The following is a 22,839-nucleotide window of genomic DNA, read 5'->3' as shown; positions in this document are numbered from 1 at the left end:
TAGTGAATGAAGTTAAACTTTATTTTGTTTAATGTGCTTGTTGAACGATGCAGGCAAGCTTGTGTGCAAGTGTGATTTACTAACATAGTGTCATTCCTGAGGATTTGGGTTCACACATAACGTCTTTTCCTAATGAAAACCACTGTATATTGGGTAAATGATGCAAACTAACAAACTTCAGAACCTTCCCATTTAAATCCAGAACTGAATATTGGTGATGGTTTCCATGTCAGGTCTTGCCTCTTGTCTTGTTGATAGACAGTAAAGGTGTTGCTGCTCTGGCTCTAGTCGGCACTTCTTTACTGGCTGCAGTGTGTGGTTTAGATTCTGTTTTTCACAGCGAAGACACCTGTTGTCTAGGAAACATGTTGTAAGTCACCCAGTGGACAGTACATGCAGAGAGGCATGTGTTTTCTCTCTAGTTTGTAGGTCAAAACTGACAAAGTTGCTAAATTTGAAACACAAATTTCAACTCACCAACGCAAATTATTCATGTCGACGAATGTACGTTATTGATAACGTTGACGTGTCGTCCCAGCCCCTATCCTCAACCATTCATAATGTCTCCAGATACTCTGCCTCTGTCAGCGCCCTCTACCTTCTTATTGGCCCTAGCTTTGCCATCTGTTTGTCTGTCTTACTTTGCAATATCTCTAAAGTCTCTTTTGTTCCTCTAATACCTGGCTGTGACATTCTCTCCGTTTATTTGTAATCCTCTCCCTTGTCCCCTCCCAGTGAGCCCAATCTGCTGGTGCGCGCCTGTAACCAGCTGGGCCAGTTCCTGCAGCACAGAGAGACCAACCTGCGCTACCTGGCCCTGGAGAGCATGTGCACGCTGGCCAGCTCCGAGTTCTCCCACGAGGCCGTCAAAACACACATCGAGACAGTCATCAACGCACTCAAGGTACACACACTTGGCCGTACCCTCGCGAGGAATGCACATCAGGGATGATTGTTGTTAGAGTTTGTACAAATGAATGCCTACCCTACTATGTCATTAACACAGGAGGTGCATGATATACAGTAGCTTACCAATATAAATGCCATCTGTCAGAATCATTATGTTTTCTTTTGAGTGAGGGTTCAGTGTTGGGTCCAAAATGAAAGTAATTAATCAGCTTGGTTGGTGTTAGTGTGTAATTAGCAATTGATTGGCATCCTCATTGTGCACCCATACACTCACAAGTCAATAATGACAGAGGGACACATAGTGTGGGAGGCCATGTGTTGTTTGCGTAACAGTGTATTTACTCATACAAACATAAACTTACTAGCCTGACGAGCCAGACCCACATTAAAATGTAGGGTCTGGGCACTCACCGTTCGCAGTGCTCAGTCCGAGGGGCGGGATAATCAGTTGTCTTTCAAATTCCCTCTGCACGCAATAGGACAGCGGCAGCGCTATAAGTCCCATGCGTTTCCCACCAGCGGAGCTAGTTGGCTAGTTCAAACGTTTGCCAACTTAATAAAAGCTTAACTCGTGTCACACTGTTCGCCAACAGCAACATCCATCTTATTTGTTTTCAAGTAGCAGGGAATTCAAGCCAAACCGGTGCAACTCTGCCATCAATCATTATGTTAAGCCCACCTAACGACTCTATACACGATTTCATTGGCCTGATTGAGTTTCTATTTCTGGAGCTCACAAGCCAACGGAGAGTTGCTAGACTAGCCCTGGCAGCAAATGTAATTTGCTGCCGCTAGGGGCGCATCTAGATTTCTAGGCTATAAACTTACATATATGAGAACACATTTCTATAGATAAATCTCAGACATATGCATGATGTACTTGATGTATGAGTTGTACTTCCTGTACAATGATGACTTATCCCTTCAGCTACTACCAATGCCTTTCAGTGAAACGTGTATCAGTCAAATTATATTAGTCATATTGTTTTTCAAACAATGTTTCACTACTGGTTAGTAAGGCTTACATTGCTGTAGTAATTGTTGGGAGACCTGCCTGTTCATGAATTTTCTGTGTGTGTCCTCAGACTGAGAGAGATGTGAGTGTGCGCCAGAGGGCTGCTGACCTCCTCTACGCCATGTGTGACCGTAGCAACGCCAAACAGATTGTTGCCGAGATGCTGAGTTACCTGGAGACAGCCGACTATTCCATCCGAGAGGAAATGGTACGCCTGCCTGTCTCTGTCTGTCTGTCATAGATGGTATGATGGAACAAAGTACAGGTTTTCCTGAAATTGTTTTCTTGACCACCCCCTGTTTAAATGGGTTCCCAACCACCCTCTTATCAGTGATTGCAATATGTTTGCACTGGCTTGATAATGGTTTCCCACATTGAAGTATACATAAGATAATTATGGTTATGTGTGGACAGTTATGTATTTTAGGAGGGGCTTTATCGAACACAACTTATAAAACATAATTTATAAAGGTAGAATATTAAAAATGTTATTATAATCAGTATAATCAGACTAAATGCCTAAAGTAGATGTTATTGTTATTATAATCAGTATAATCAGACTAATGACTAAAGTAGATGTAATTGATTATACATGGTGATCTATGTTTAGGTTTTATATATTTGTGAAATGCATATGATGTGCAATGCATTGATCATGGGCTGTTTCGGTGTGCTGGCAGGTGCTGAAGGTGGCCATTCTGGCTGAGAAGTACGCTGTGGACTACTCCTGGTATGTGGACACCATCCTCAACTTGATCCGCATCGCGGGAGATTACGTCAGTGAGGAGGTCTGGTACCGTGTCATTCAGATCGTCATCAACCGGGATGACGTGCAGGGCTATGCTGCCAAGACTGTGTTTGAGGTACTGAAACCATTCTGATGTGTGCTTTTGTGTAGATACCAGGTCACAGCAATCATATTACACTTAATTACCAAGATCCAAGTCTGTCTAGAACAGTGCTTGAACATAGGAAAATTCTTTGCACCAGTTAGTTAAAGTTCACTATTTCACTGTTCTCCATCCAGTTGTACAGATCTTTTTAATTGTGTTGACTCGGTATTGACTCAGTGGTCCATCATACTTTATCACTATTTTCGTGCAGAGTTGAATGGCACTCATGCTCAATCTCGGGACATTTGTGAGTCTAGGCTTGTCTAGTGTTGGAAATTGTGTTATGAAACAGAACTGTCAACTGTCAGTTGCATGTCATGACTGTGGAATGATTGTACCCTAAGTGTTGCCCTCTCTTTGGCCACATGCCCTATGACCTCCCGTGACCAATATTTGGTGCTCCTCAGGCCCTCCAGGCCCCAGCCTGCCACGAGAACATGGTGAAGGTCGGAGGTTACATCCTAGGAGAGTTCGGTAACCTCATCGCTGGTGACCCGCGGTCCAGGTCAGAAAATATCTTCAAGCTAAAGCTGCATTTACAGTCATGTAACACAGACATTCTGAACTCTCTTTTGTAAAACACTGGTCAGTTTGAAATGTTGGCACCAGATATAAACATATTTATCCCATCTATTTAAAAATGTTTATCCCATCTATTTAACCCATCTAAGGACGTGTCAAATGCTGTCTTCTAATTTTCAGAGTATTGTTTCATTTTTAAAACACCTCCGTCATTGTTACTGACACCTAAGTGATGGCTAGATTAGTAACCTCCTGTGACATGCCACTGTATACATGCCAGTTCCCAGATGAACTCTTATGTTTCCCCCAACTTCAACCCTGTCCTGCAGCCCCCTGGTGCAGTTCAACCTGCTGCACTCCAAGTTCCACCTGTGCTCGGTCCCCACGCGGGCACTGCTGCTCTCGGCTTACATCAAGTTCATCAACCTGTTCCCCGAGACCAAAAGCACCATCCAGGAGGTGCTGCGCTGCGACAGCCAGATCCGCAACAGCGACGTGGAACTGCAGCAGCGCGCAGTCGAGTACCTCAAGCTCTCCTCCATCGCCAGCACTGACGTCCTGGTGAGAATACACACACACACACACGCATACCCAAACACGTCTACCCATACCCAAACACGTATGCAAATACACGGGCATGGGTTAGGTGTGATGAAAACATGCAGCTGCTATATGGCTTCATTCCTCTTCAGATCTTAGCACAGATATCTGCTGATGAGTAACCACTAGCCGTACATAAACTGGCTGGTGGTGACTTGGTTGAATACGTCTGACATGATGGCCTCAAATAAATAGACTGTTCTTAGTGTTTTTCCCCTATTTAGGGGTCCAAGCAGTAAATACCCTGACATGACACAGGGGAGCGCTACTAAAAGCACATTTACATTTTGGGTCATACCTCAGGAATTTTTGAACAATGTTTTTTATTCAGATTTCTTGGAAGCTCCTGAATCCAGCAGCTACGCCCATTTCTACATCTAGTCAAACAAGTCTAAGGCCATTATCTATTCAATTCTCATACGATGTGATACAGATCTACAGACCATGCCAACAAAATTGGTTTTCTTAGATTTTTGATTCGTCACAAAGTTGCATACCAATCAAATTTCAGGGCGTGGCCATAATGATTCTATTGATAATATCTTCTGATGTACAGGCCCAATCTCAAACTACCATGGTAAAATCGTAAGCTTGTGTATTGTAAGTACACATAATAAAGGCTGATATTTCAAACCATGTTAAATGTGTTTATATGAATGACTTTAAGAGGCTCAACTTTACACTGTAACATTTTTTAAACCGATGCAGGGTTGTCTTAAAGTTGCGAGGAAAATTAAGAAGAAATGAAGGAACTTTGTCTTCAAAAAATCTCATTTGTTCTTAAGTGTTTTCTTAGGAAACATCTTAAGAAGAAAGTTAAGAACTTTATTCATGAATATCAAATCTTCCAAAATAGAAGAGCAATCAAATTTCAGCAGTCAATATATGCCAGTGATAATGGCTGATCTTCATAAAACTTCATAGGCTCATTCATAATGTCATATGGAAGTTATGTACTAGCCTGACTCCGCCTGTCTCCGTACTTCCACTCATTTACATTTCCCTACAGTACTCCGTCTGGAATAGCTCTCGTTTACTTCGTTTACTTTGGCAACTTCTCTCCGAACCAACCAGCGAACAGAGGGCGTTCCTGAGAGCGATTACGTTTAAGTTGCAAGCCTAGAAGCCTGGTATCCAGGCTAGCTATGTACCAAATATGCTCCCTAACTTTTGAAGTTGAGACACTGTGCTATCCAATAATACAATCAGTAACGTCTTGTGTGATTTATAACGGTCTGTCCATCCATTAACCTATGACAGTTAGCATAACAAACATGGCGGCGGCCATAGCCTCCTATATTTCGAGCTTCACACTCACTCCAACGTCACTTACTTGTTGTCCCATTAAGTGGACAGACTTAATGGGTTTGTCCACTTACTCATAGTCTATGTCGGGTTAATCGCCGCTTGCAGCTATATTTTCTGTTACTATGATGCTACACACACTCCAGTGTTTCGATTTGGTGTAATCTGGAACATTTTCCTATCAAATAAGACTTCACAAATATTATCAAATAGGCACTGTGCTTGCACTAACATTGTGCATGGCAAGGGGTCAGTCCAGAGTTCTGTTTGTTGGCACTTGGCAGCATTAGTTTCCTTTAGCATTCTTAAAGGTGTGTGTGTGTGTGTGTGTGTTTTAGGCCACTGTTCTGGAGGAGATGCCTCCGTTCCCTGAGAGGGAGTCGTCCATCCTGGCCAAGCTGAAGAAGAAGAAGGGGCCGGGGGCTGTGTCTGTGAATGAGCTGGAGGATGCCAAGAGAGAGGGAGGAGAGCTGAACGGAGGAGGAGAGAGGGCGGACACTTCTGCTATGGCTGCGTCCAACGCTGTAAGCCAGAGATAAGAGCACAGATGGCCACACCTATATACACACACTCCAAAACACACACGCTCAAATATACACAAACACTAATCCTTACCTGTATTTCTGTATAATACACAGGAACTACACACACATAGTGAGGGAGGCTATGCACCTAGTGATATTTCTCTGTTCATAATAGTCTGCCATCTTAGCTACTAGCAGACATAGGTTACTACCTCCCCTCATCCACCTCAGATTCCTCCCTCTGTACACAGAGAGCAGAGGGATGTGGAGATGCTTCAGTAACAATATATGGACTTATGATCACTACATTCCTCAACTCCTCTCTCTCGCTGTATTCCCTCTCCCCAGTCCACGCCCTCTCCATCTGCTGACCTGCTCGGTCTCCGCCCAGCCCCTGCGGTTGGCTCAGCTCCTCCCAGTACTGGCAGCCTATTGGTCGATGTGTTTTCAGAGGGGTCGGCTGCGCCCAGCGCAGGTGTCAATGACGACGGCTTCCTGAGGTAAACCTGCACCGCCGGTGGCCCGTCCACCAGTAACCCCTATTGTCCGGGATAGTTCTAACTCCTACTTGATTTCAGACTTTAAAGACTTTTAACTCTTTTAAGAGCTTTTAAGCTAGTCTTCTGTGCTACCTTCTCTGTGGCTGTCTGTCAAACTGCTTTCTCCGTCTCTCTCACTGTCTCTATCTCTTCTGCCTTTCAGTCAAACTTTCTTTGGTTTTCTGTGTTTTCTGTGTAAAGAAATGTCTTGTCTTCTTTATCTTGCTGTGTATGTGACTCTTTTCTTGCTTTTTTCCTTCTATCTCCTTTTCTTTCCCTCCCCTGTCAAATACCCTCTCTTGGTTTGGTGTGTGTGTGTGCGCGCGTGTGTGTGGTGTGTACATGTTTCCTGTATGTCTGTGTTGTGTGTATGTATGTACGTATGTTTGTTGGTGTGTCCTCACATTTGATTGGACGGTGGCAGAGATCTGGAACAACCCCCTGAGACCTCTGACACCCTATTGGCTGAGGGTCCTGGTGACTCCGAGTAAGGGGCCAGTGGTGGATTGCTGTGACCTTGTTTAAAGAGAAAATCCCAAACTTAATGTTATTTAGTCATACTGTTAAAAATCGTTAAGCAATTCTATAATTGCAATTCTTTTTTTATTACATACAATCTATATACACTCTGTTGGCTCGTGTTTATATATACTCTATACATATAGATGCTGTATACCACTTGAGTTGTCAGAAGGTGTTTGCATAGCCGTAATACGCATGTAGCTGTTCTGTGTTGCCACTAGCTGCACTGTCTGCATCCTGTGTTCTGTGGTGTGTGCTTAGCAGTGGTGGTGTATTATCCAGGCTTGGTTCAATGCTGGTACTAACACCTGTGCTTGTCTTTTTTTCTTCCCATTTCTTTCTCTCCATCTCTCTCTCTCTCTCTCTCTCTCTCAAACACACTCACACATATGGAAACACTCCATCTCTGGCAATGTCTTTCACTCTATTTACATCTGACTTGATTCACTTCATCAACATACCATCCCCTCTTTTTCTGGAACTCTTCTCCTCTTCCATTATCATCCCATCTTCTATCCCTCCTATCCATCTATCTTCCTATCCCTCATTCCTATTCTCCATCTCTCTCCACCCTTTCTTACACCTCTCCCCATACCTCCCACTATCTCTTTTCATCCCTTCTTTCCTTCCCGTCTATTTCTCTTCCTCTATGTTTGGCCTGCCCCTCCCCCATCAGCTCTGCTCCTCCTCCTGCTGTCTCTGAGGAACCTGCTCCCCCTCTGCCTGAAGCAGAAGAGCTACTCAACAAGTAAGCGCTTCCTCACCGCCTCCAGCTCTAGAGCTGCACATAGCATAACACACTCCAATTCTCGGGTGCAGGTGGTTTTCTGCTTGGGTGTGTGTGAGTTTCATCTTCCTGAAATATTGGCCTATACTGTGGATAAGTGTTATCTTAAATGTGGCATAGCAGGAAACTACACCATGGCACACAACTAATATCTCACCAAGGCTGGCTTCTTACCACAGTTAGCATCTCCCTGCAGAGCCAACAGAAGGGCATCACTACAAAGAGATGTGTGGTTGATGTAAACCAGAAAGGCCACAGAGGCTGTGCCCCCTGGGCATCAATGTTTGTTCACATGTTCATGTGGTGGTTGGATGCGCCCTCAGACAATTTCCATCTTTTAAAGGAATTCTCCCAGTTCTGTCCACCCAGATAGCAGACACATAACAGCTGCTGTTGGCCCGCTGACAGCAGAAGTTGGCGAGCCACTGGTTCTTTGCTCCTCCTTTTATCAGGTGGTCCACTGCTAAACTAGAACGTTTCTCCTAGGAGCTCAAGTCCTTTTCTCGTGCAATTTCAAAGGATTTTCCCAACCAGACTGAAGCCAGTGTCAGTCTCTTGAACTGTAATAGGCTACAGGAATAATGAAATTGAATTACTAAACTAAATTGTAAAGGTTAAATTAATGGATCAACAGAGTGAATGAGGGGTAATTTAATAATAGGAGGAAATGAAGAGCGAGACAGTGGTTCTCTGTCTGAATTTCTGCTCAGCTGCCAGTGGGCTTCACTAAAGATGGCACGCAAAAAGGCTGGGTCTCCTTCAGCTTTACTCTCAGTGGACACACTGGGCACATTGTGCAAGACCTCTTAAACCACTACAAAAAACTGTCAGCTGCTGCATGTAGGCTATTTTTGTTTTTTGATTTTTGTTCTGTTTCCATAAACTTACTTGATGTATCATTTTTCAAAAGCACTTATTTTCAAGAAACTGATTTTCTGTTTTGGCCACTTTTCTTACAGAAGTTGAATCTGAACTACAGTGATGAACTTGAGAGCTGATTATCATTAAGTAATCATTTTCTGCCTCTGTACCAGGAAGTACAGTGCCTATTCAGTCATGAACATTATTAGATTACACTTTACTTGACAGTATTGACATAAGAGTGACATGACACTGTCATAAACAAGTCATACACGTTTATGACATAATGCTTCTGTTATTAAGTGTCATTCGGTTTTTGTCGTAACAAGTTAGGGTTAGAGGTTAGTATTAGGGTTAGGGTTCATGTGTGACAGTGTCGTGTTCATGACGGTGTCATGTCACTCTTAAGTTGATATTGTCAAGTAAAGTGTTACCCATTATTATTATTTATTTTTTTGACAAGCATTTACATCAGTGCTCGAATTATCTTTTTGTCTTTAAGGGGGTCTCTATCTCATAAAAAGTTGGCACATCTCGCACATAGCCTAACAAGGCGATACAATTAAATAGCCTAGGCAGCAGCTGACAGTATGCGCAAAGTAAAGTGAAGATCAGTGAAGATGGTAGGCCTAGGCTATAACACACGCACACAACAGACAGATTTTTTGTAGAAATGTATTCCTTTTCATTCATTTCAACATATTATTGATTGTAATAATCCATATTTCATTTCAATTTCACAATACAAAGAAATAGTCTGAGTGCCATTCTCAATTTCACAATGTAACTCATTTGAACCAGACCACCGTCTCAGATAGGCTATCCTCAGTGTCAAACACAATAATGCATGTAGTCTTTAACTTATACACAGGGAAATTGCAGGGAAACTGGCAGAAATTAATAAAGCCATTGCAGCCAAACTATGTTCTAGTATTAGCCTATAGGCTAATGTACACATAGTGATAACAACACCTGGGTGTTCAGTCGTCTCATGTGTTGAACCGTGGAAATAAATAGACGAACAATTTTGGAATTTGCACTGAGATGTTGTCGGGTAGCCATTGAATATTCCGCCATCAGAGATTGCTTATAGGTGTTTCAAAATATCTGGGAACTTTCCGGAGCTCTGAATGGCAGAGGATAGTTACAGATCAGTTCACACAATCATTGAAGTAGGCTGCATTATGGGCCATAATTTATGGCTTTGTCAATTAACATAGAAGAGGCGAAGCGCAAGTTCAACAGCAAGCAGGACTTTTTCAGCACGTATCCAAACCATATAGGCTAGCCCAATGAACGCCTGTGTAAGTAGACAAAACACTCGCATCAAAGCAGGGTGACTTCTTCGGACTTGCGAGTGCTGTCAAATCGATCGTATGCGGTTTGCTATAGTCTGGTGGTGAAGTGCAGTCATGCTGCGTTCAAGAGCGTAGTGTAGGTCTACGTCCTGTAGTAGCCTATATTTTAATTTAACGTCTTTAATGGTAAGAGATCGGACAGGGATGGATAATGAGCGTTGTTTAAGATTCAATTACAATGCCAGACACCTTCAGATATGAGAGACCCCCTCAGATTTTTGACTTTGTGGCTTTCATGGGAGCCTGTCCTCACTCTAAGGGAGCTCGGCTCCCTCTGGCTCCCACGTAATTCGAGCACTGGTTTACATGCAAAATAGGGACTTTTTAAATATTTGTGAGGAATTCATGTATTTACATTAAGCTAAGTTTGTTTAATGGTGTCCAGTTCCGTGTATTTAGTCATCAGAATTTCCTTACACCTGAGAATTGTGAGAGTCCATCTGTTGTTTTTCTTTCTTGACACATTCTACTCTCTGCTTGTTGATTCTCCAGTGTTCGCACAGCCCACTCAACGTCTGGTGCAGTGTTTTTCCAATGCTGTTAAGAGTCACTTTGGTTTTATTCCTTAATCTCTCTGTCTTTTTCTCTGCGCTCTGTCTTTGGTAGGTTTGTGTGTAAGAATAACGGAGTCCTGTTTGAGAACCAGCTGCTGCAGATTGGAATCAAGTCTGAGTATCGCCAGAACCTGGGTGAGCCCTCAACTATATTTCTTCTATTGCACTCCTCAACTTGCCCTGATTGAAATCAATGAACTCCCCAACTTTGTCAAAAAGCATAATACCTTTAGCGTTTGTTGCATGAACCAAAGCAAGCGCTGTGTACACCCTTATTCACCCTGATGCACAATTTTTTGACCCATTTTACCCATAGACAGAGTACAAATATGCATGGTACGTTGCAGACTTGATATTTTATTTGTGTGGTGGTGTGTTATTTTCTCTCACAGGGAGAATGTACTTATTCTACGGCAATAAGACTTCAGTGCAGTTTGTCAGCTTCTCCACTACAGTGTCCTGCCCAGGTGAACTGCCGACTCATATCCTTTCTCTGAATCAGTGTTCTCATCAGTTAGGTGTCAGATGCAGCATAAACTGGCATCTCAGCAGCTCCTGCTGATGGAAGTTCTGGACCCGCCACTGTGTTGCCGTATGTATGAGCTGGGATCAAGTAGGTTTGTGTTTGGAGTTGTCAAAGTGGATGTTCTGTTTGAATTAGGGCTGGGCAATATATCGGTATTACGACTACGACCGATATATTTTTGAAAACGATATGTAGTTGAGACAATATCGTAATACCGGTATGTCAAATAATGGGCCATTTTATCAAAGCCACTTGCTCTTCTGTGTTCAGACCATTCAGACAGCCGCAGCTCTGCTCAACTGCGCCCCTTGCGTGTGCACGTTCTCCCTCACAGCACAACAAACTTTCAAACATGACTGACACCGAGTCTGATTTTCTCTACCGTGATCAGAGGTTGGTACTGATGCCTATTTCTGTCGGCACATCAACGGCTAGACCGAAAATTCTCGTTGTGAAATCAAAATTTCACTGGAGCTCCAAGCGGTTTTGTACACGCAGATTTAAGTTCCAACACTGTTTACAGCTCTTCGACTCACGGTAAAATGTCATTTTTGGTACATAGCCTAGCTAATTTAAATACACTTATGAGTGCTTGCGTTAGTGACATAGCAGATCTAAATCCCTCAGGGAGAAAACCTACACGCTGATTTTATTAAGAGGATAGGCTATGCTCGCGAGCAGTTAGAGGCATAATTTTTTATGATTCCCGAAACCCCATTCAATCGTGCATAGGGATTTTTTCTTACGAACCGGAACATGCAAAAGGGTAATGAACGCATACAAAATCACGGTAGCGTCTATCACAGTCTTGGTGAGTGACTCAGTTACGTTGTTTAAGTAGCCCAATTGTTTGTTGTCAAGTCACACATGTCTACGCCATCATAGGCTACATTTGCTTTCATCTAGGCCCTATCAAACCCTTACGGTAAAAAAACTGCATTGTGTGACAAAACTGCAGGTTTTTTTCTGCAGTAGGCTACTGCAATATTTTTGTGCCCAAAATATTGCATTGTGCAGTACAATGTAGGCCTGTGTTGTCAGTCAGGGTCGACTTATTGGTCTTTTGTTATTTGCACAGCTTTATCAGAGCAGTAGCCTACTATGCCTATTGGTATTGATAGGCCTATGTTATTGTTTACACTTTTTTGCACAGCTGTGTTAGAGCAGTCTGAAATCATTCTGATAAAAGCTGGATGTGTTGTCATAATTGTCATGTTGAGTGAATACAAAACACTTAGCTCTTCTGTTTAAAATATCGATATATATCGTATATCGCCAATCAGCCCCAAAATATCGGGATATCAGTTTTGGTCCATTATCGCCCAGCCCTAGTTTGAATGCACAGGTGTGTGTGTGTGTGTGTCTTAGAGAAAGAGAGAGGGTGAGAGTGTATGTGTGTATGTTCTCCTTAACTGGCCCCACAGCTGAATTTGCAGACTAAAACAGTGGAGCCTCTGATTGAGGGCGGTGCCCAGGTGCAGCAGGTGGTCAACATCGAGTGTCTGACTGATTTCGTTGATGCGCCGCTTCTCAACATCAAGTTCAGGTACCGTTGGGCGTTGGCACATACTCTCTCTTACTGCACTTACGTATTACCACTCATTTACTAAAATTGAAAATTAAAGCTCAACTCCCTCCCCTCACCTACTCTTCACTCAGGTATGGTGGAGCCCTGCAGAATCTCACCCTCAAGCTTCCCGTCACCATCAACAAGTTCTTCCAGCCCACTGAGATGTTATCACAGGAGTTCTTTCAGCGCTGGAAACAGCTCAGCCAGTGAGTGTGTTTGTGGTGTGTAGAGCAGAGGGGTGGAATAGGTTGGAAGATGAACCTCAGCACCAGTGTGTGTTGATCTTCACTTTACAGTAATTATCTGGTAGGGATCATGTGTGGGGGACAAGTAATTGCCTGCTCACTCATTCTGTGATGGCTTTCTCAATTGGACAAAACAATGTAATTTCTCCAGAGAAGTCATTTGGCTGTGATTTTTAATAAATTGAGTGACATAAGCATACCTGCAAACTAGTCACCTTTCGGCGAAAATCGCCGTTTTTGAATCAAAATATGTCATTCACGTGAATCGTGTAGATCCGAAGAGTTTTTTTTTTCAGGGTGGGGGGGGGCAATTAGTCTGGAGTGAGACTATCGTCGATTTCATGCGAGATTTATAGACAAGTGATAGGCCTGTTACGCATAGCCTGCCTGCTATGGCCTGCAGCATATGACCAAGGAAAAAAATAAAATGTTAGCTAACAAACACGGGCCACATGCTACACTCTCTCTGACTATAAACTCAAGGTAAAACATCATATTGTTAGGCTACTTTTCTCTTGCCCTCGGTGGGTTAAATGAAAGACTTGCTGAGGTGAGGTTAACAAGTGTTGACTCGCAAATTTACGTTCCCGCAGCTGGCCATTTTGAATTGCTTTGCGAAACAAAACGACTGCACTGAGTGCGATTGTGAATTTAGCTCGGCTTTATAGTTTTAATATTGTCTTGGAAAGTTATTGCTAGTTCACAAGTTATTTCATTTAGCATTATATTTTCCATGTGTCGATGATGGTTAGACATGACGTTCTCAGGGAGCGCAGACCTTTCCAAGGTCAAATGTAGTTATTTGCAACAAATCTGAAAGTGGACCTAGCAAAACATTTTGACTTGCTCAGTGATAGGTGTTTAATTTGTTTGTTTTCTGTGTAGCATATAGATCATAATTCTTGATAATTAGCGCCCAACAAGCGAGACCTAGGCTTCTAGAGTAGACTGACATAACGCACCTATTGCTGAGACCCGCCCCTTTAGTTGGAATGTGATCATTGCAGCCTCAGTAGACACGAGAGGAGCAGAAAGACACCAACATAACATGAGGGATAGATGTATTTCTTCACAATTAATATCAAATAATAATGGATTGAAAAGAGGTACTAATAAACCAGACATGCTAGAATAGAGACCAGAAAATGGACATCCACAGTCCCTTTCTATCAACACCAGTGATTTTTATAGATAAGGATTAGGCTTTAAAACAGATTGTCAACATTTATGTTGTTTGGTCTTTTTTTGGCTGCATACATGAAGGCCAAGGTGGGCAATGTGTTTTCCCTGGTTTGAGGTAATACTGACATTTCTTCAAGGATGGGAGGTCTGAAAATATCGTCTCCATCATTAAGTTATTCAATTAGGCTAAACATGGCCTTAACTCAAAACAGCTGGTAGGCCTACTGTTAGGACTATGTCATTTTAAAATGTAAAAGTGTCAAATGCAGCCATATTTAAATTCTGCTTACTGCACGTTTATTATAATATAATATGATAATATTCAGTTATTCAATTCAGGTCTACCTATGTGCATGTAGTTAAAATGTAAAACTTTTTCAAATCCTCTGCGCGGGGGGGTGGGGGGGGGGTGGCGTCTTTCGGGAAATATGTCACCTTTTTCAGCCCTTCTGAGTTTGCAGGTATGCATAAGAGCCAAGTCTTACATTTCCTTTAAGTTTGAGCCAATCAAGATTGTTTATGCTGTTGTATTTAGTTGTCTGAAAAAGCCACCCAGGAGATATTACACTAGATATTAGCTCACTCATTCTCTGAGAATCGGTTGGTGCAGCGATGAATCTAGCATATTAACTTGAATGTGTGTCAGGGTGGTGGCTTTAGGAGGGTTGTAACAGATTACTGGCTTGTGTCTGTTGCATTAGACGATTGTGTAATGAGTTTAATATGTCAACCACAGAGTTACTCAATCTGCCCCACCCAGTAATCTGACATGCATTTGGCCTTTCCCTTCTGCAGGCCTCAGCAAGAGGCACAGAAGATCTTCAAGGCTGGCCATGGCATTGACACAGAAGTGGTCAAAGCCAAGGTAAGAGATTTACAGATACAGCTTTTGCTGTGGTCTTGCTGTGGTACACACAATCACACACTTCCCTGCTGATCTCCAGAACCCTATCAGGATTTGGATGTAGAATAGATGTATTGGATGTTTTGAATGTAGATGGGCACCTGCAAATCTCTTGCACGAATCTAGACCTTTTAGTAAAATGTTGCCTTTCGAGCACTCAAGTCTTATGTGTACATTTATTTGCAAAACCATTTGAAATACATAGAGTGTGCAGCATGTTTTATTTGAAACAGAAATATTCCAAAAATAAGCACAGTTGATATACATTCTTTGAGCAGCCCATTTTTCAGGTTAGAGCTTTCCCCGAGATCTTTTTAGTGTCACTTTGTTCCTTCCATCCCATGTTCACCACCATCACCACCACCCTCTTCCCCTGGGTAGTTGTTGGGCCTTGGGACGGCCCTGTTGGAGAACGTGGACCCTAACCCAGAGAACTTTGTGTGCGCTGGAGTCATCCAGACCAAGGCCCAGCAGGTGGGCTGCCTACTCAGACTGGAGCCCAATGCCCAAGCTCAGGTAAGTCATATACATGGACATGCATGTGCACGTGCACACACACACAAACACATACACGCACACTTACACACTTGTTTGACTGAACACAAAGATTCCAATCCCTTTCTCTAAGCCACTTTTTGCCCAAGTGAAAGCACTACCCTGAGCCTAAATCTACTCTTGTAGCCAAGACTGCCTCACACAATTGTCACTACACTAGCTATAATCTTGAACACCCACAGAAATAATTGTTGACCCTTCAATCCAGCATTCTCTTTTGTGTTAACATTGTAAACATACACACCTGCGCTCAGACACACGCGTCTGCACACACGTTCTCTGTTGTCTGCCGTCTGTGCTGGCGTGGGGCGCAAAACAGCTAAAGCCTCTGTGTTTCATTGCATCTCACTGATGTGTCTGTGTCTCTGTGTCTGCTGCTGCAACTCAAGCCTGGGGAGCAGGTAACACTCCTCTTTCTCTCTCTCTCTCTCTCTCTCTATCTCTATCTCTCTGTCTGTCTGTCTGTCTCATATCTGACTTTCTTGTTCCTGTCATCTTGCACTCTTGCTGCCTCTTTGATCAGCGTAATGCTGTCTCTAGCTTTCTCCATTCCTTTCTTTCTTTCTATTTCTCTCGCTCCCCCTCCCTCAGTGCAGTGGTAGACTCCAGGCCATTGGGCGTGTTATTCGTGTTCAGAACCCCACTCTCAGTTGGACCAAGTCTTTAGCGACCATTAATCATGTGTCTGTAGAAGTATGCATGCATGCGGTGTGTGTGTGTGTGTGTGTGTGTGTGTGTTTCACTTGAGTATGTGTGTCATGTCTATGCATACAGTTAGTATGTGTGTATGCTGTACTCACCTGTACTTAGCACAGTGTGCTAACTATAATAGTCTACCTATAGTATGTGTATTAGTATATATTATAGTGTTACACATTGTGTAACTCTCTGTCTCTCTCTTTCTCTCTCTCTTTCATCCCTCAGATGTACCGCTTGACTCTGCGCAGCAGTAAGGACACCGTCTCCAAGCGTCTTTGTGAGCTGCTGTCGGAACAGTTCTAGAGTCTTCTCCTGGAATCCATGCCTAGACCATCACCTTCCTAGAGCCCTCATGCAGACCAGCGTTCTACTTTCCAGAACCCTGAACAAAGAAAGAAAACTTCAGAAGCATTCGTACATAAGGGAAAAAAAACACAGCCGGCATTCTGCGACGGCCATATAACTGTCCTAATTACAATTATTATGATTATTATTACTGTTATCATCAGCGCAACAGTTCTTGTTTTTATTGGTGTTTACCTGTGTGCGTGTGTGTCAGAGAGTGTGTTAGAGAGCATGTGTGCGTGCGTGTTTGTTTGCATGAGTGAGTGAGTGAGTGTGTGTGCGTGTGTGTGTGGTACAGAATTGTGGTGATTGTTGTGTTCTCCGTCCGGCCTAGTGACTGAAGTGTGCTCTGTGCTTGTGTTGGCAGCTGGTGCGCATTGTGCTGGGAGGGGCGAGCGGTCAGCGCACGCGCAATCTAACATTTCAACTTCCGATAGCATTCCTGCGAAGTGTACGCATACACAAGACACTCACCCACACACGTCTCTTAAACATTCCTTGTAAGCCATGGATGGGAGGACGCACCAAAACCCCTTTGCTCGCTCACATGCACAAATCTGAGGAATTGTACAGATGAAGTAGAAATACACTAAGGGAGGCAGTTGCCTCTAGATGGGCCGGACATTTGCCCTTTACTGACCTAATCACCCCCCTCCAACCCTCCCAGCACATCCTCATACATTAGTTTATATATATATATATATATATACACACACACACAGCTTTCTCATCAGCTCGCTCAGCATGTATCACTGCAAAGATTCCACATTTCCATTCCCATATTCCCCCGGCGCAGAAGAGCAGGCTTAGTGCACTTTAACAAGGCTCAGGCAGGGAAGTGATCATGCACGCTTCATTAGACCCTCTCGTGGGCTCGTCATTTATTGCATTTATTACACCCCCGTCATGACTTCAGAGATGAGAGATGCTTTTTGATTGGTTGTGACGTGTGTTTTTTTTTTTTTTTTTTGGTTTTCTTTCTTTTTTTTATTTTATTGTATTTACCTGTCTATTTTGTCTCATCTCAGTGCTGATGTTAGTGATGTGTTAACTTGAAGTTTGTTGCCCCATTTCATTGTTTTGTACATTTCATGATTTCATGGTGGTCCAAATGTTCAGGTTGTGTCCAGGTCGCCAGCTCTCTTCTGTTAGAGGAGAGACGGCTGAGAGGACAGCAGGGCAGCGGGAGGGAGAGGAGGGCGTCCTCTGTCTGTACGTCTGTCTGTCTGCACGTCTGTCTGTCTGCACATGAAGAGTGCAGCAGTGGATTCTTATGTAGACACACATGCACGCACACTACAAAGATCTGCGGTGATCTGTGGCGACCTCCACTCTTGCACTCAAACACACACACACACACACACACACAACACAACAGAACAAACGGGACTAAAGCCAGATTGGGTGTTGAGTTGTGGTGAGGTTGTGACTGATGTTCCAGAGCGCCTGTTTGAGCACTTATCATGTGAACATGTTTAAATCAGTGAGTACTCCAATGCGCACACTATAGTCTAAGATAACACACTAGTCTTCAACACACACACATACATCTTAGATGGCAGAAAAACAGAGAGAAAGATTAGGACCAAACCAGCTGCCAACAGTCAACCACAACGCCAGGGATCATCTTGCTTTGGTTCAGCATTAGGTGTGTATGTGTGGGATGAGTGTGACTACCATATTATAAGAAAAAAAAAATCTAACGAAGTTTATGGGACACTGTCATATATGTTGAATAAGGAGTCACTATGCTTCCCTTGATGCAACTGTGCATTCACTGGGACTTTGTCATTGTAGTTGAATTTGAATCATTGTCATATTTGTGTGTGCGCGTGAGCGTGTCTGTGCAGTATCCGCTAGCTAATACAGCCCCAGTGTATCGGTGTTAAACCTGTCAGATACCTGTGTTAGATTCCAATTTACTCTGTACTGAAAAATGTGAAAGTAAAACTATGCCATATATTCAAACGGCTCTCCATGTTGTTTTATTGTATTGTGTCCTATAACTTTTGAAAAATCCTAGTATTGTTTTTCAGCTTGGATTTTTACCACACACATCTAACTAGGTCAGTGCTTGCGTTTTGCAAAAAATGTTACTGCATTTTGTTTGCAAACAAGTCATCTGCATCCAGCCATAAAACTATTTTATGCAAACTATCAGTCAGCAATTCAAATATCATTTCCGCACCACTGAAAAATAAAACCATTGTGTTTAGGTTTCTAAACTTCTTATTATGGCATCTAATTTCAGTGAAACGTGTGGGCCTAGCAATGCCTGTCAAACACGAGCCTTTGCGGCTATCCCCAGTTTACCTCGGAAACCGAAATTCAGCGTTTACGTCTCCTTGCCCTGCATCCACTGGTGGCAGTCAGGTACCGTAACTACACTGTCCTAAACCTCGGCATTGTTTGACACTGCAATGAAATTACACTACAATGAAATGATAATGTAGGCATATTGTGAATAATCTCGACTAAACGTTCCGGGTCCATTTCTTGAGTCAAGAGCCGCTGTCAGCTGCTCATCCGAGGCAGAGCATCCGCAAGGTGTGAAATTACCCATGATGGAGACCGACCTAGCGTGCAGGCTACGCCTGCAATTGTGTAATAGGCCTAAAGAAACACAAATTTAAAAAATGATGCAAGCTACCTCTGAAGACCGACATTATTGCATGCATTACAAGGTTAAATAAATATAGCACAATGAACGCAGAATTCTAAATAATGTATGGTGTTTACATTATAAAATAAATAAAGGGAGACTGCCGTTGCGCACATAGTAACGAGTTCCACAGCCGAAAGGACTGTAACTGCAGTGTTCGCCTGTTGGGGCGACGTCTCCCCCTCCCTTTCAGTGACAGAATGATTGCGCTCCATCCATCCTAGTCAAACTGCCGGGGTCCTTGGGCAAACTGATGATGTCGAACAAAAGGAGCGTGCCCGCGCGCGCGTCATTGGAGAGCGCTAAGCGCTCATTGGCTGAAAATGACATCACATACAAATGTACTATTATTGGCGTCTGGACTCGGCATTACCTCATCCTTTTCCTCCCTCTCTCAGGTATAGACATCCAACAACAAACAGCGATAACGTCGCAGATTGAGAACGGAGAGCAGTGGAACACATCTCCAACACAGACCGGTGTAATTTTCGCGCATTTAATAGGAAATACTGCAGAGTTACTCTTTAAACGGGATTACTGAGGAAGAAACACGACACTGCGATTCAGCATTTGCGGCGTGTAGCCTACTTTTCAGTGCATTGAACTTTTGAGCTACAAAGCATTTGATTTTGCATCTATTCCTTTTTTTCAACATATCGGATAAAGAAATCACTGGTGAGTTAATCCATAATAATAACACAGTAGTATGAATTAAGTATAAGTATAAAATGCATGCAACATTGCCCTATTTCAGTGCATTCCTATGCGACTTAATTAAGAGTGTTGGAGAATGCATCAACTTCATGCATGTTTGGTGTTATATTAATATTATGTTGAGTGCAATTCAAAATACAAGCGTAAATTAGTGTAGAATAAATTAGGTTGTGAAGTCCATGCATCTGCGTCATCTCTTGTTTTGGCTCTATGAAGTCACTCCACATGCTCGGTTTTTTCTGCACAGAGTGCACCCCAGAAGAAAGGAGGATGGTTTTCCACAGAGAAAGAGAGAATGAGCGTCTGCCGCTCTCTTGCATCCTGCCGCATCTGTATCTGGGTGCAGAGACGGACGTCACGCAGGTAAACAACACTTAAACTATCTGCATTTTTGTCAAGTTTCTGCAGTCTTGTCTTGCATTTGTGTGGATGGGAGCGTTAGTCTTGCTTTGACCTATTACGTGCTCTCGAAGTGACATGAGCTCATCTGGGTCGCTCGGAGCTACTAACCTAGTTTTATTGTCCGAACAATGCCGTATCTGTTTTCTCACCGGTTGTAGGACAGTCTGTCTGCGCGGGGAATTTCATACGTGCTGAGCGTCAGCCGCTGCTCCCCTCAGCCCACATTTCTTCCCAAGTCTCAGTACCTCCGGATTCCCATTGACGACTCCCTGCGGGACGACCTGCTGCCGTGGATTCCACAGGCGCTACGCTTCATTGGTAAGTACACAGTGCATCACTGTCTACATCAGCTTGCATTGGCAGAGTGTTTGCATGATGTGCATTCATTGTTTCTCACTCTCTTTCTGTGTCTTGTAGATGGGGCCATGTCTTTGGGATGCTCTGTGCTGGTGCACTGTGCAGCTGGTATTTCTCGTTCTCCAGCTCTTGCTGTGGCCTACATAATGTATCACCTGGGAATGGATCTGGATCATGCATACAGGTGCGACTTCACGGCCAGGCAGAGATCATTAACACATAATCATGCTAAATCTATATATCTAAACAGTAGCCTACAGACCATGTGCTGATTATAACTAATAAACTTTCTCTCTACACTTACAGATTTGTCAAGGAGCGCCGACCCTCCATCTCCCCAAATTTTAACTTCCTGGGTCAGCTTCAGCTTTTCCAGGGTACTCTCACCCCCGCATGCACAAATGCACACCATACGCTTGAGCCGTCTGGTAGAGCTTTGGACCTACCCCAACCATTCCCTACCACTGACCACACAGATTGTAGCTCCTCTGTATTGCTATCAACCAAACTCAATCCCAGTGCTCAGGACATGAAGCGTGGCAACAAGGAACACGGAGAAGGTTGTGTAAACACACCCTGTGACACCTCCAACACCAAAGATGGCACCGCAGTACAGAGTGGAAACAAAGGACTGGCCCAGACAAAGTCTCCTGAGTTCACTCTGTCGCTCTCTGATAAGCTCAAACGTCTCACTCTTTCACTCCAGCCCATAGAGGTGCAGGCACTGTCAGAAGCCCAGCGGAATCCCCAGAAGCCCATCACACTACAAATCCCATCAGACCCGGTGTCGGTCTCAGAGAAGCGCCAACGTCTCACTTTAGCCCTCACCCCTGTGAGTGCCTCCCTTCAGACACCACAGAGGCACACCACACAGAGCAGCAAGAGGGCCGAACTCCGTCAGGATGCAACTACCAGTTCACAACTCCTCCACATGGGGGAGTCCGGAGCACAGCACAGAGCTAGAAAGTCACAGAGGAAAGCAGAAGAGGAAAAAGAGAGGCAGAGGAATGCTTTAAGTTCTCAACACACTAATGCACATCAAGGCTCTTTGCGATCTCTCACAAGGAGAAAGGACAGGCAGAGCCAAGACAGAGCAGTGACAGCCCGGAAGGATGCAGAGGCAAAGCTAAGAGTGGTCAAAAGCCACCAGGGGGTGCCAGAGCGTAGCAAACCCAAGACAGAAAGCATCAAAGAGATTCCCTCCATGAATATTAATGGGTCTCTACAGAAGGTGCATCCATCCACCGCTGTGGAGGCGGTTGAGGGGTTAAGTGGCGACACGCATCTCGTGTCTCCGCTAAGTCTCACTGTAAATAAGCTGTTAGATTGGGGAGAGAAGATGCTGCTCGGGGTGCTATTAGGCCCTCGCATCAAAGTCGGCCAGCCTGCCTTACCCTACAGGTGCTGAAAGAAAGGTGATGTGGCCAATAGTAGTCTGGACAGTTGGGAAAAATTAAAAATGAATGGATAAAAAAGACGGTAAAGTCACAGGAATATCATGGGAAAGAGTGAGCGTTTTTTGTGTGAGGATTTTTGTTTGAATGAATGGACCCCATACTTTTCTCACTGGGAGAGCTGTTTTCAAATCTGTAGTGAATAAGAATAATAATGGAACTCAGGATGCCTGACCCCAGAGCAGGGCTCTTGCTTAGGCATTTGTTGAACAGACACCCTCATTGCATGTTTATCATTTATTCTAGATTTGACAGACATACACACTTTCCTGTTAAGGAATGGCCTGTCATCACATGTCTTTATTGTTGACTTGTTTGAAATGGACTGTAGGTGTATCCTATTCTTGAAATAAGTGATTTATAAGTGTCTGTACTTTTCAGAGACTTGCTTGAGTGTGTGGATTTATTATTTATGAAATGACAAATTTATTAAATTATTACTATTTATTAAATTGATATTTTGATGATGGTATTTTAGCACCACAGCTTGTACTGAAATCACAGTATTCATTAAAGCTGAACGTTTAGACTGCTGTCTGTCTTCATCTCTGTCACAAATTTAGATTTGATTTGTCGGGCACTAGTGTTTTTGTAAAGGTTTACTGCAGCAGAAGCATCATCACCATCAACACATATATGTACTACTATATATGTATACTGTACTTACACTGAAAAAGAGTGATCAGATTTATATTTTCATAATTCCTGAGACAAGCGTCTCAGAGCTCCCGGATAATACAATTTTCGGAGGAATTAAAGTGGCATTAGAGTAGACAGCTAATGCCTAGTCTATCATAATAGGTCCTTGATAATTCTTTTCTTTTCTAGCAAGAGG

The 22,839-nt window shown here is 43.4% G+C and overlaps 2 protein-coding genes across 3 annotated transcripts in view; both read left to right on the top strand.

Moving 5' to 3' along the window:
- The window catches only part of ap2a1 (adaptor related protein complex 2 subunit alpha 1), a 29,596-nt gene extending 11,213 nt beyond the window's left edge, over window positions 1-18,383 (top strand). The window contains exons 7-21 of one of the 2 annotated variants that reach the window (XM_076265210.1): window positions 736-904; window positions 1,995-2,132; window positions 2,605-2,787; window positions 3,225-3,322; window positions 3,669-3,900; window positions 5,583-5,768; window positions 6,117-6,268; window positions 7,506-7,577; window positions 10,442-10,524; window positions 10,782-10,872; window positions 12,339-12,461; window positions 12,575-12,691; window positions 14,708-14,777; window positions 15,198-15,332; window positions 16,296-18,383. In XM_076265210.1, the coding sequence (XP_076121325.1) occupies window positions 736-904; window positions 1,995-2,132; window positions 2,605-2,787; window positions 3,225-3,322; window positions 3,669-3,900; window positions 5,583-5,768; window positions 6,117-6,268; window positions 7,506-7,577; window positions 10,442-10,524; window positions 10,782-10,872; window positions 12,339-12,461; window positions 12,575-12,691; window positions 14,708-14,777; window positions 15,198-15,332; window positions 16,296-16,373 (1,927 nt within the window). In that variant the 3' untranslated portion in view covers window positions 16,374-18,383. The remainder of the gene's footprint in view (window positions 1-735; window positions 905-1,994; window positions 2,133-2,604; window positions 2,788-3,224; window positions 3,323-3,668; window positions 3,901-5,582; window positions 5,769-6,116; window positions 6,269-7,505; window positions 7,578-10,441; window positions 10,525-10,781; window positions 10,873-12,338; window positions 12,462-12,574; window positions 12,692-14,707; window positions 14,778-15,197; window positions 15,333-16,295) is intronic. The other variant, XM_076265211.1, reaches the window with a different exon arrangement.
- A 1,109-nt stretch (window positions 18,384-19,492) lies between these two features.
- LOC143103034 (uncharacterized) lies at window positions 19,493-22,574 on the top strand. The gene is made up of 5 exons (XM_076266822.1): window positions 19,493-19,752; window positions 20,039-20,154; window positions 20,352-20,511; window positions 20,611-20,734; window positions 20,857-22,574. The coding sequence occupies exons 2-5, from the start codon at window positions 20,062-20,064 to the stop codon at window positions 21,956-21,958; spliced, it is 1,479 nt and encodes a 492-aa protein (XP_076122937.1). The 5' UTR covers window positions 19,493-19,752; window positions 20,039-20,061; the 3' UTR covers window positions 21,959-22,574.
- The last annotated feature ends 265 nt before the right edge of the window (window positions 22,575-22,839 follow it).

The sequence above is a fragment of the Alosa pseudoharengus genome, unplaced genomic scaffold (assembly GCF_046254945.1).
Source record: "Alosa pseudoharengus isolate Yale_2024_CS ecotype anadromous, Long Island Sound unplaced genomic scaffold, YU_APseudo_1.1 YU_APseudo_1.1_scf_4, whole genome shotgun sequence".
NCBI lineage: Eukaryota > Metazoa > Chordata > Actinopteri > Clupeiformes > Clupeidae > Alosa > Alosa pseudoharengus.
Note: the sequence above shows the minus strand (reverse complement) of the source record. Positions and strands in the feature narration are given on the sequence as shown.